Here is a 13,641-nt window from a genome sequence, read left to right as displayed (position 1 = left end):
AAGATACTACTCCACCATATGAGCTTATTGCTATTTAGATAGAAATGAGCTGTATATCTATGTGTGTTTATTGCGCAGAGTTGACACCACCTGCATTAAAATGTACTTGTGTATTATGCTGATTGAAATAAACAGCATGTACCAGTAAATTAGGACTGCATAATAAGCTGGCTTAATTAAATCGGGTATGCTGGTATAAATATACTGGAATTTCGTGCTTATTTAATACGAAAAAAAGGGGCTAATTTGTATATATCTCATGTAATTTTTCTTACAAGTTGCAACAATCCATTACTTTTATGATGTTGTTATAATTATTGCACCAGTTACAACTTGAGCTGTAGGGTTCTGTTTCCCTTATTAGGGATAATCTGCTATATCAATTAATTGCATATGCAATCCTACAAGGAATAGTTGCATTTGCTTTTAAAGGATACTGCTCCACCACATGAGCCTTTTGCTGTTTAAATAGGAATGAGCTATGCTCCTATGTGCGTTTATTGCACAGAATTAACATAGCCTGCAATAAAGTATATCTGTATATTACATTGGTTAAAGTTAACAGCATATACCAGTAAGTTGTATCTGCATGATAAGCTTACTTGATTAGATCAGGTATGTTGGTGCTAATATACTGAGATTGAAACTCTATCTCATTTTAAACATACAGATCCCGCAGTTTAAACTGATCTAAATCAATATAACCTATTGCAGTGAGCATCGGTCCCTTCGTAATCCCTAACTGTGAGCATATTCCATATATTGTACATAGTTTTCACAGAATTATATTAGGCATTGCACACACAAACATTTGTTAATGTGGACACATAGTTAATGAGCCGGCGTGCTAGCGCCGCTCTGAAACGCCCACGTGCACGTTTCACTTTAGCTTCGTCAGGGCAAAACTGACCCGCATTAACAAATGTTTGTGTGTGCAATGCCAAATATAATTCTGTGAAAACTATGTACAATATGTGGAATATGCTCACAGTTAGGGATTAGGAAGGGACCGATGCTCACTGCAATAGGTTATATTGATTTAGATCAGTTTAAACTGTGGGATCTGTATGTTTAAAATGAGATAGAGTTTCAATCTCAGTATATTAGCACCAACATACCTGATCTAATCAAGTTAGCTTATCATGCAGATACAACTTACTGGTATATGCTGTTAACTTTAACCAATGTAATATACAGATATACTTTATTGCAGGCTATGTTAATTCTGTGCAATAAACGCACATAGGAGCATAGCTCATTCCTATTTAAACAGCAAAAGGCTCATGTGGTGGAGCAGTATCCTTTAAAAGCAAATGCAACTATTCCTTGTAGGATTGCATATGCAATTAATTGATATAGCAGATTATCCCTAATAAGGGAAACAGAACCCTACAGCTCCAGTTGTAACTGGTGCAATAATTATAACAACATCATAAAAGTAATGGATTGTTGCAACTTGTAAGAAAAATTACATGAGATATATACAAATTAGCCCCTTTTTTTCGTATTAAATAAGCACGAAATTCCAGTATATTTATACCAGCATACCCGATTTAATTAAGCCAGCTTATTATGCAGTCCTAATTTACTGGTACATGCTGTTTATTTCAATCAGCATAATACACAAGTACATTTTAATGCAGGTGGTGTCAACTCTGCGCAATAAACACACATAGATATACAGCTCATTTCTATCTAAATAGCAATAAGCTCATATGGTGGAGTAGTATCTTTTAAAAGTAAACAGTTATTTCCTGCAGGTTTTTTCCTGTAAAGAATGGACATAGTAATTCATTCTTATACAAGGGAAATAGAAACCAACAGCTCCAATCGTAACTGTTGCAATGTTTATAATAACACCATAAATGTTACTGATTGTTGCAACTTGCAAGAAAGCATTAGAACAGTTACATATAAGAGATACAAATGAGCTATTCTGCTGCATTAAACCAGCATAGTATTCAGGCTGTGGATATCTTGTGTAATCAACACACATTGTAGACAGCTTATATCTATTTAATCCAAATGCATATGGCATAGCTGCATTTTTGACATATAGTTGCCCCTTGCAAGATAGTCTGCATGATAAACAAATAGAGGAGTGTACATATGATTGATTAAGAGTAGTAGATACACATAGTGTGAATTTACATATGAATAAATGCTGTTTATTCAAATCAGCATAAGGTATAGATACACTCCAACGATATGTATAATTGATTAATAGGAGCTCCTAGGGTGGAACTGTATCCTTAAAGGGAGAATACTAATATCCCCTGCAGGATACAATATGTAATGAAATGGATATAGTAGTTCATTCTCAATGAAGGTTATAGAACCCTCTAGCTCCAGTTGTAACTGTTGCAGTGTTGCAGAATAGATTTAGCTCGGTTCGGTTCCATGTACATGTGCAGAATTATATACATATAGAACAAAGATTCAACCGCAATATGATTATTGATTATAGTATCATATTTGTTCATGATTCGATTAAATAAAGGCATCTCAATAAATTGAGGATTGATTTAAGTAGCCAATATTATACGGTTATCTTCAAATTATTGCGGCACACACTTAAGAATTATAAATTATATAAACACAATAAGGACACATAAGAGGATTTGATAATTGATTTTTATTACATTTAGTTTTCATTACATGTAGTGTTTGTGATTGGTGTCTCATTATTTTTCACGTTCTCGGGCATTTTTAATCATACAGAATTAAAAGTTACATTTTAAACATACACACTCTTTTCTTGTAAGTGCGCCAACAAAGAGACAATCCTTTTCTTTCCAGTACTTCTCTTCCAATTTATTGTCTATGGCGGCACCCCCACACAATATCATGAATTCACTCATAATATGAAAATTGGGGTTTTTTGCTATCTTATTATCAAGCGTTATTAATTCTATATAAGTCCAGTGCAGAGGATTACACCCTTTTCCCCTTTCCCTGAATCTATGACATACAGAATAGTGTAATCATGCAGACTGTGACACCAATTTTTGGTTTTGCCTGGGTGGGGGATGCAAGAGGTTGTTGGGGTTTGAAATACACTACTTACTAATCATTGGCCAGTTTGCATGTAAAATATATAAGTCCATTTCATACTGCTATTATCATACATTTATGCTTCACCTTGAATTCACAAGAATTGCTCGTAGTATGGACGGAGATCCCATAGATAGAGATCAATAGTCTAAAGAAGGAGCAGGTAAACTGGGGTTGGGTTTATGTGACCGGCGGTCGGGAGACCACCCGTCACCATACGCACTCACCACAGGTTCTATTCTAGTGGTCGGTATCCCTGTGTCGGTATTGTGACCGGCAGGGTCACATAACCGCAACCCAGATAAACAGCATGTGTGCATATTACATGGTGTTCTGTTACATTTTCTTGTCCTGGTTTCCTGGTCTAGGTTCTGAATGACTGAATATTAAGGGGAATCTACGGTCTCTCCGCAAGTGTCGTTATCACACACTCCCTCTAATATAAAAGGAAGTGTGTCCTGTCTTCTAGAGCAAAACCAGACAGGAAAGATAATGCACAGACTGAGATCTCATAAATGATTCATTTCCCCTTAGCCACGTGGTACAGTTTGACGAGGCTCTTGTTTATTAGGTATTTTCCGCTTCCCTTGTTAGGATGGAATAGATAATGGTAAACATGCCCTGTTGTATGATCAGCCTATTTCAAACTTGTTTTCTGTATGAAAACAACTTTTAATTGTACTATTATAATATATCATTTTACTATTATAATATATATAGTGATTTGCTCATTTGTTTGTTTTGTTTGGTGTATTTACAATCCTCGCAAACAGGAAATCAAAATCTCAAATGAGAAATGCTAAAATAGTAATTAGATTACGTAAAGTAAAAAAAAACAATTTATCTTCATTTGGTGCTGTCAGTTTGAAAGATCGTATACACGATCGAGGTACCAGTTTAATCTTGCCATACTAAGCAGTAGCACGCAAATCAGATTAGTCAAGTTTAAAACTTCACATGCATCTGGGTCAAGTAGTTCCAAGGATGGGAAAGTTATACATCTTGATGTAGCAAGGTGCCTTTCTAGCATCTACATCAATGTACAGTTGCAGTAGAATCTCTATAATGTATATATCCAAAAAAGTAGCCCATTTTGGCTTACACAGTGTACTGTTGTTTGTTTCTCCCACAAATGTACAGTATGTTTAAAAATTGCATATTCTATTCTTTGGTTCAGAAATGGCAGAACATTGTCATAACTGTAACCTATTCTTCCTGACCGCAAAATCCGCTCTTACTTCGGGAAATGATGATTACTGAAGAAGGAAGCAAATTAAACAAGCTGTGGACCTGTATTTAACTTTACACTGTCACTGTTCATTAAGTATGTTTATTTATTTACTTTTTAATTAATAGAAAGTGCTTTGGTTTTCACAGAACCAGCTCCAGTCCTGGCCTCGTGGGATCGTGATGGAGCAGACTCGGATGAAGCTCGTCTGTCTCCTCAGGCAGGCCGTCTTATTCGTCATCTCCTGGAAGCAGACAGTGATCCCATGCTCTCTCCTCGATTTTATGCTTATGGGCATAGCCAGCAATACCTGGATGACACGGAGGTGCCCCCATCTCCTCCTAACTCACATTCCTTCATGAGGTATTAATATTTCTTGTTCTGTAATTTTCCTGTTTTATTGTCACTCTGTGCCCTCCCTCACCTCTTCGCCAAATTTGTTAGTGATGGCAGTACCTTTCATTTTGACTATTTTTGTGGAATTTAATTACATAATCAGCTGTAATCAATTTGCTTATTGTGTAATATCATTTCATTAAATAAGGTTATACAAGTGGAATCCTAACTACATAACAGGAACAGATGTTAAAGGTTTTGTATCTGTCGTGTGGAGTTTATGTACAACAATAGTACTGCTTAAACACTACAATTAAAGCCTAGAATATTTGTAACTTCTCCTGCAAAGGGCTAGTCCAATTGTGATTAGGTAATTAGTTGACTTAATTATTATAACAGTTTTGTTTGTCAGAAGGAGTGTGCCCCATGTTAGTAAATCACTTTTTGGGTGCCTAACCCATCATAATGCATCTTTATCTGCTCAACGCAGTAACTGTCATTGTTTCTAGGTTAAGTCAAGCTAAAATCATAATCTGTGTGACTAAATTAACCCTTTTGTTGTCCTTTCAGTCGGAGGCGCAGTTCCTCCCTGGGGTCTCATGAGGAGGACAGAGATGAGGACCTGACTCCTGCTCAGATCACACGCAAGATACAGAGCCTCAAGAAAAAAATTCGCAAGTTTGAGGACAAATTTGAGCAAGATCGGAAATACAGAGTAAGGGCTTTTCCATCCATCAGAGTAGGTCCCATAAACTATAGTCCCAGATATGCTGTTTGTACCTTAGTGTATGTTTGTCTTGGGGGGGGGGGGGGAGGTATCAAGGTTTCTATAGAGCAAAGATGGAGAAGTTGCACATACTGTAACAACCAATCAGCTGTATACTGTCATTTTATAGCATGTACTTCATGAATGATAGCTAGAAGCGATTAGGTGGCTATGGTTAACGTCTCCATTTATCCTCTATAGCAGTGGTTCTCAAACTCGGTCCTCAGGACCCCACACGGTTCACGTTTTCCATGTCACCCAGCAGGTGCACTGTGTATCACCAACTGTCACATTTGAAAAATCTACAGGCGACCTGCAAAGCATGAACCGTGTGGGGTCCTGAGGACCAAGTTTGAGAACCTGTGCTCTATAGACATGTTTGATACATCTTTGCCTAAGAAAGTAATGGGGCAGGGACTGCAATAAATGATTGAGTATTCTATTGAAAGTACTGCATGATATGGTGGTAATATACAAATAAACAATAATAATCTAAGATTCTTATTCTAGTTGTTACTAAAATGACAAATGTATAAGTCAGTGGTTCCAGGATCAATTCAAATTATCAGTGTAATAGGCAAAACCAGTGCTTGTGGATTCCAGTCATAAAATATGTGGACACACAGAAGTGAATCCTGTTTCTCACCACATAACTGACCTTAAGGATGACATATAAGCACAGTTTACTTAATTTAATATTTAATATTATATTTATGAATTTCTTAATAAGATACATTTGGCATAGGGAGGCCGTGAAAAAAATACTGAAACTCTAGGGCGCCGTGATTTAAAAAGGGCTGGGAACCACTGATATAAGTCAGTATTCACTAATCTGAAGTAATACTTTTGTGTATATTTTGTAAGAAAAAGTAACAAGGTTGAGAAAGTACCCAGGCCAGGTCCAATATGAGTGACCCGCACCACGTATAATTATGCTTCATCTGCTTCTTTACACCAATTCCTTTGCAGCAAAAACCTAGTAGACTATTTGTGGACTAAAGGTACATACACACGGAGCGATGTAACCTTACAATTGTTACTATATAGTCAAAATCGTAAGGAAAGTTAGTACAAATCTCGCACCCTGGGTACACAGCTTGTGATACCGACGCAACCGCGGGATCGGTATTGCAAGAAAAGATAGACTGTGCAGGCAAGTCAATCTTGACTATATTGTGTACAATCTAGTACATAGTATAGTCAAAATTGGCACTTAATCAAAATCTCAAATATTGGTGGTTCTGGGCTCCGGGGAGTTCATGAAAAATTGCAAAGTCAAAATCAGAGATAGTCAGTACCTCACCATGTGTATGCACCGCTAGATGCAAAATTGAGGGGAAAAAGTAGCAAAGTTGAGGAAAGAGTACCCAACACGGGAACGGAGTCAGGCGTCTCTTGTCATATGGCTCAGAAGGGATAATTTTACATTGTACTGTATATGCGAATAGTTAACTTGCCTACATATAATGTTGAGGTTTATCCTTTTTGAGGCATTGCTGTTTCTCTCTGACCAGCCTTCCCACCGAGACAAAGCCACAAACCCTGAGGTTCTGAAATGGATGAACGAGCTGACCAAGTTCCGGAAACAGCTTAAAGGTGAATAGATTATACAAGATGGTACTACTTTAGAACTCATGCTGGTAAAATGACTGATATACACTGTACAGTATATTTGACATGTTATTTTATTGCTCTATATCCAATATTTGTTTAGGCTGGAATGCAAATAGTTGCAGAGTAACTGAAGTTGTGACTTTGAGGTGGATGTTATCTTCTCATTACAATGTGCTTAGTTTAAAATAAGGAAATGCCAATAATGAAACCTATTTGAAACATTGCATAGCTCAAATTGCATGCTGTACAATTATTGTTGCTGGACTGACGAAATTAAATCTGAATGATGTTTTGTTACTCAGAGTCAAAAATCAAGATATCTGAAGAAGACCTGGTTCCTCAGATGAGGCAGAGAAGTAATACACTGCCGAAAAGTTTTGGTTCCCAGCTTGAGAGGGAGGAAGACCGGAAACAGGAAGTGGAGAAAGTTGCCAAGCCCTCTATAGAAGTCACAATGGAAACCATCCAAAAGAAACTACAGGACAAGAGAGCAGAGGTCAACCGGCCGGAGGATATTAAGGTATAAATATGGAGCTTAACAGTTTGGATGCAGTCTGTTCTTTCTTTTTCAGAACAACTGTAGGGATATACATGTGGTGTTATGTAATTGTGGTCTCTGCTAGACTCATTAGAAGCCATTTTTACTAACAGACTACTGTGAGCTGGGCATTCACACTAGTACTAAGGAAAGTTAGTCCGTATACAGACCTGTGTACCCACATGAAACCACAACCATCTGTATCTATGTTTGCAGGATATGACCAGAGATCAGATTGCTGCAGAGAAAGTATCGCTTCAAAAAGCTTTGCTTTACTATGAAAGTGTTCATGGCAGACCGGTATGTATCCTATTCTCTGTATTTATCTCATGTACACACAGGAATCTTTATGTACAAATGCAATACTGATCATTTTCATATGTAATAAGAAGTGACCATTAAATATCATCATCTTTTTGTTGTATTCCCGTCCCTCTAAAATGTTAGGAAAATACTGGGAGTGCCGCTAATGGGAAATGGTGTCAGTATCCTTAAAAAACATAAGTTATTAAAAAAAACTATCTAACATCACACTTATAATCATGTTAACAATAATATATTAGAAATACATTTATACTGTAATTAAAAGACCATGAAACCAACCAATACTATTCCTCTGGAAGTGGCATATTGCTGTCCAACCAATAATGAGCCTTTCAGTATGCAGGATCCACCAAGGCCCAATTTGTGAATATGGATAGCCGAACATGAATACTTGTCCCCAGGCTGGTATCGCTGCATGCTGATATGGTAACCACTTTCAGTAATACACAGTGAAACCAGGATACATACACCTGGGGAAATGCGTCAAGGTAGTTTCTGCATCTTCATCCACCTTACATAAGGTGAAATGCTAGAAACCATCATTATTCAATCACAGAGTCGAGACTCTTATCGTTGCTCCCTAGCCGCCTCACTAGACCAATTATTTGGAAGCCTGGAAATGCATCCTGCTGCTTGCGGTAGATTTATCTGCCGCGGATAGTGCTTTTCTCCAGGCATCAAGCATTGCTGGAAGGTACGTAACGGGATCCGGTCTGAAGATCGACAGTGTCTAGGTCGACAATGTTTAGGTCGACCACCATAGGTCGACAGTCACTAGGTCGACATGGATGGAAGGTCGACAGGGTTTCTAGGTCGACATGTGCTAGGTCGACAGGTCTAAAGGTCGACATGAGTTTTTCAAAATTTTTTTTTTTTTTTTTTTTTTTTTCATACTTAACGATCCACGTGGACTACGATTGGAACGGTAAAGTGTGCCGAGCGAAGCGGTAGCGGAGCGAAGGCACCATGCCCGAAGCATGGCGAGCGGACGCGGTGCACTAATTTGGGATCCCGGTCACTTTACGAAGAAGACGACACCCAGAAAAATAAAAATCCTCATGTCGACCTTTAGACCTGTCGACCTAGCACATGTCGACCTAGAAACCCTGTCGACCTTCCATCCATGTCGACCTAGTGACTGTCGACCTATAGTGGTCGACCTAAACATTGTCGACCTAGACACTGTCGATAAAACGAACCACATCCGTACGTAACACCCTCTAGTGGTGAGAGTGCCAGTGAGTGGATCTTATCTGTGGATCACACGGGATTCTCTGTCTTGCCTCAGCTGGACGTATCTTGATCACTCAAATTGAATACACTTTTCTGCGGCATATGGTTGAGACATTTGCTGTGGGTTATTGCTCTGTCCTTGGTATCAAACACTGCTTCCTAGCCGCCTACCTACAAGTACGTACCTATACTTTATGGTTTGTGGCAGAGATGCTTGTCAAAGCGGGTCATTTCTCACTAGCACTGTGCTTCCTGTTGAAACCCAATATTTGCAGCTTGCAGCTGAGATGCATGCCAGAGATGCTTCCCTCTTCTAGTGGTGCCCTGATATTTGTCCGCTGAAAAAATTGCTGGTGGCTGTGAGTATCTGATTAAAGGACTTTTCTTTTCATTTAGCATTGTCTACTGACTACCCATACCCACAAATTACTGAAATTACTTACCATGTCAGCTTTCATCAATGCCAGCCTGGGGATGAGAGCATCTGAGTGACCAACACACAATACAGAGAGCACCATACACTATCCAGTAAATAGTGTTCTAGTAACTACTCTAAAATAAACATTAGTTTAGTGAATGTCATACAGTATAGAGAGCATTATATTGACTGCCATCCAATTGGAGCTTTCTGGGTACCCCACAGTAAAATACAGAGAACATCCTTCTATACATGAAGAGGACAACCCAGTGTCTGCTGTATAATTCATATACTGTAGCATCCCAGTGAGTTGTGTACTACACAGAGGAACTTAATGACTGATATTCTTTACATGTAGCATTCTAGTGACTTCCAAATAATAAAGCAGTCTAGTTACATATCCGCACAGCTTACCAAAGCACCAGAATCCAGTCACCTTTTCTCTCTGCTTCAGCCATATGTCATTTCCATTCCAATACTGTCTGAGTTCCAGTCATATGAAGTGAACTTCTAGCCAGAAGATGGCTGTAACCCCTGCCCCCTCCATCCTTCTGTATCCTTAGTACTTTTGCTTTTTAATCCTTCCCTGTCCTAATCCACCTTCTCTTTTATTCTTCTCTATCTTCCTCCTCTGACCTCCTCCTTCATTCTTCTCTATTTTCTGCCTCCTCCTTTTACCTCTTTCATCCTTTTTTATCCTCTGTTTTCTGCGTTCATCCTTCTGTATCCTCCTCATTCAACTTTTTTTCACTTGTGCTCATTTTTTCTTCCTCCATTAGTCACATGAGGTTGAGCATCAGAGCATTGCATTCTGATCCCCAGTTAAAGAAGCTCAGCACACTTAGTGAGTGCTGGGTAGGGGAATGCATTTCCACCCAACAACACTACAAAGGTGCAGGTCTGGCATTAGGCTAGCACATCTCTCAGATCTGCATTGTACACACTGCTGATGGCAGAAACTGGCGGTTGGTGAACAATTTGTTCAAGGGCCGATGCACGGCAGAAGTTTGTGGCTGGACTGTAGGGAGAAGCCAGCCACCAGGAAGTATAGAAATGTTAGGAGGACAAGCCATGAGGAGTACAGGTTGCCGGGCTCCCCCAATGAACACCTACCACTCACCTGCCCTGAGTAAAAGAGAAAAATTATGAGGGAAGAGAGATCAGCAATGGTTATTTTAATCCCAGTGAGTAGGATCTGTTGGCATCTAATCAATGCTTTCATCTTTTCCCTCTGATACTTTGCAGTACACCTGCCCAGGGTTATAACTAAATATTACTGAGCCCCACACTTATAGCCCATACACACTGGGTGATTTTGAGCTCAAAGTAGCTCACTTTTGGCATTTTGAGCTACTTTGAGCTCAAAATCTTCTAGTGTGTATGGGCGGGCGATGAGTGGTAAGCGCTGATGTGCGTTCCTGCATCATCGCTGGCTGCTGCCATTCGTCGGGCTGTTTTACAAGCCGAGTGAAGCACTTTCCACAGTCTCCTACTGTGGAAAGTGGTTCACCCCCGTGAACACCGCTGGGTACAGTGAAAATCTCTCGGTGTGTTTGCGATTTTCTGCCCAGCGATGTTCACACCATCGCTCTGCATACACGCTGCGCAAAAACGTCCAGTGTGTATGCACCTTAACATTATGTTCCAAGTTGCTTCACATCCAGTTAGACCTTATCCACTCAAATAAAAGTAACCTGTGCTCTAGTGCACTACATATAGACTTTACAGCACTGTCATAAATTATTTTATATGTATGTTATATTCGTAGTGACTGCAAATCCAATTGTTGCCTTAATAAGCATTCACTATGTATTTTAGATACATCTGGTTTCTTCTAGGTCCTGGCCCTATAGCAGGCAATCCATAAAAATGCTTTCGTTAAAGTTCATCTTCATTTTAAGCATGTTACTAAGGAACATTGTTTCATTGAGTCAGTTTACGTTAATGTTTTTTGACTGAAACTTTAATTAAAACAGCTTTGTTCTTCTCCCTGGCTTGGCACTTGTACAATGTGGAAAAATACTGACTGGTTTAGAGCAATTTATTAAATGAAGTCCATGCCAAAAACCAAGGGGCCAAAGGGTATAAAGTATTATAAGCCTATTAGTTTGGAACCCATTATATTTCAAAGCAGTTATATAAGCGTTTGCTTAGTGGAGAACAAAAAGAAGCTGTACAGATTGGGTTACATAGATACAGAGCAGCGTTTTTGAAGGTTGTTGACTGGTCATCTACATTAAAGAAGGTTTTACAAAACCAATAAACCACCCACAAAGCCTGTTACACAACAGGTGCCTTGTAGTAACAGTTTACTTCTTTTCCAAGTGTTTTTTCTCCAGTTTTTATTAATAACAAAAAAAAAAAAAGTACTGTAGCAGCTGGAGAGAAACGTTTTATAGCATTTGTAGAGTATTAAAAGCTTTAGGCAACCTTTTTTAAATAATGTCCCATATTTTATTTCTATGTTGTGTCTATTTGTGAATTTGAATTAGTGATATTGTATATCTGTATTTAGTAACATTGGGCCTGAATCACAGTTGTACGCTATGCCAATTATCTGTAAACTGTGCATGTGTCGCTGCCACAATGTGCACGCGCGATAATTTGCAATTATGCTCGCAGTAACGATTCATTAGCAAATGATCGACAGGGAGCTACCGTTTTTGAGCAATATGACAGGGAGTGGAGGCAAAAATGTATCGTGTTGGCACCATTTTTGGGGCGTGTATCAGCATGTGTAATCCTGTGCATAGAAATCGCGTCTCCTGCATCTCGGTTCCGACAGCCATTCTGATTGACTATAGACTCACTCAGGGATCTGATTCCCTGATCTGCCTCGGTGGTGCGAATGTGTAACTTTGTTGCAGGCAGCTGTGGGCAATACAAATTCCAGCATCTGTTCAGTTAGCATATTGTCGCACATCCTCTGAGTCATTTATTGCATCTGCGGCAGCATTAGCACACTCCTATGAATAAGGCGCATTGTTTATGCATACTTCTGCCTTGAAATTAAGATTTTCATGGAGAGCAAAATGTATCTGTTAAGATCATAGCATATGTCATGTACATTCCATGAATACAGACAGAATGGAGAGGAGCGGAAACTGCAGTGACCTTTTGTACAAAGTGGATTTTAAAATGCAAGGAGACTGTCCGTACAAAGACCAGACCCAATGAGGATTTGCTTTTAGTTTCTTTCAAAATGGGCAGTGCTTGTGCAGAATGTTAGGCCAGTATTATTCAGTGATAAGTACCAACCCTATCCAAACCAGTAACGCTCAAACCTCTGTTTTTGTATTTCAGATAACAAAGAATGAGAGACATGTGATGAAACCATTTTATGACCGGTACAGACTGTTCAAGCAGATCCTCTATCGAGCAAACACCATACCCGTCATTGTAAGTCGAGATATCGGTTTTAATCAATCATTTTTCCCTCTTAAAAGCATTCATTGTGTATTGCTGTTCCTTCCAAGGAAAATGTGCAGTACCTGTACTTCACATTACTGCTACTTAATTTTGGTAGAGAGAAGTAAGTATAAATGTCACTAGTTGCAATAGTGTTTTCTCTAACGTCCTAGTGGATGCTGGGGACTCCGAAAGGACCATGGGGAATAGCGGCACCGCAGGAGACTGGGCACAAAGTAAAAGCTTTAGGACTAGCTGGTGTGCACTGGCTCCTCCCCCTATGACCCTCCTCCAAGCCTCAGTTAAGATTTTGTGCCCGAACGAGAAGGGTGCAATCTAGGTGGCTCTCCTGAGCTGCTTAGAGTAAAAGTTTAAATAGGTTTTTTTATTTTCAGTGAGACCTGCTGGCAACAGGCTCACTGCATCGAGGGACTAAGGGGAGAAGAAGCGAACTCACCTGCGTGCAGAGTGGATTGGGCTTCTTAGGCTACTGGACATTAGCTCCAGAGGGACGATCACAGGCCCAGCCATGGATGGGTCCCGGAGCCGCGCCGCCGGCCCCCTTACAGAGCCAGAAGAGTGAAGAGGTCGGGAAAATCGGCGGCAGAAGACGTCCTGTCTTCAATAAGGTAGCGCACAGCACCGCAGCTGTGCGCCATTGCTCTCAGCACACTTCACACTCCGGTCACTGAGGGTGCAGGGCGCTGGGGGGGGGCGCCCTG

At 39.7% G+C, this 13,641-nt stretch overlaps 1 protein-coding gene across 5 annotated transcripts in view; it reads left to right on the top strand.

Moving 5' to 3' along the window:
- The window catches only part of FAM13A (family with sequence similarity 13 member A), a 398,835-nt gene that overhangs the window by 360,271 nt on the left and 24,923 nt on the right, over positions 1-13,641 (top strand). For 3 of the 5 annotated variants that reach the window (XM_063917167.1, XM_063917150.1, XM_063917183.1), the window contains exons 14-19: positions 4,432-4,645; positions 5,189-5,357; positions 6,899-6,980; positions 7,301-7,518; positions 7,753-7,836; positions 12,815-12,910. In XM_063917167.1, coding sequence (XP_063773237.1) covers positions 4,432-4,645; positions 5,189-5,357; positions 6,899-6,980; positions 7,301-7,518; positions 7,753-7,836; positions 12,815-12,910 — 863 coding nt within the window. The remainder of the gene's footprint in view (positions 1-4,431; positions 4,646-5,188; positions 5,358-6,898; positions 6,981-7,300; positions 7,519-7,752; positions 7,837-12,814; positions 12,911-13,641) is intronic. The other 2 variants (XM_063917175.1, XM_063917158.1) reach the window with 1 other exon arrangement.

Source organism: Pseudophryne corroboree, chromosome 1, assembly GCF_028390025.1.
Source record: "Pseudophryne corroboree isolate aPseCor3 chromosome 1, aPseCor3.hap2, whole genome shotgun sequence".
NCBI lineage: Eukaryota > Metazoa > Chordata > Amphibia > Anura > Myobatrachidae > Pseudophryne > Pseudophryne corroboree.
Note: the sequence above shows the minus strand (reverse complement) of the source record. Positions and strands in the feature narration are given on the sequence as shown.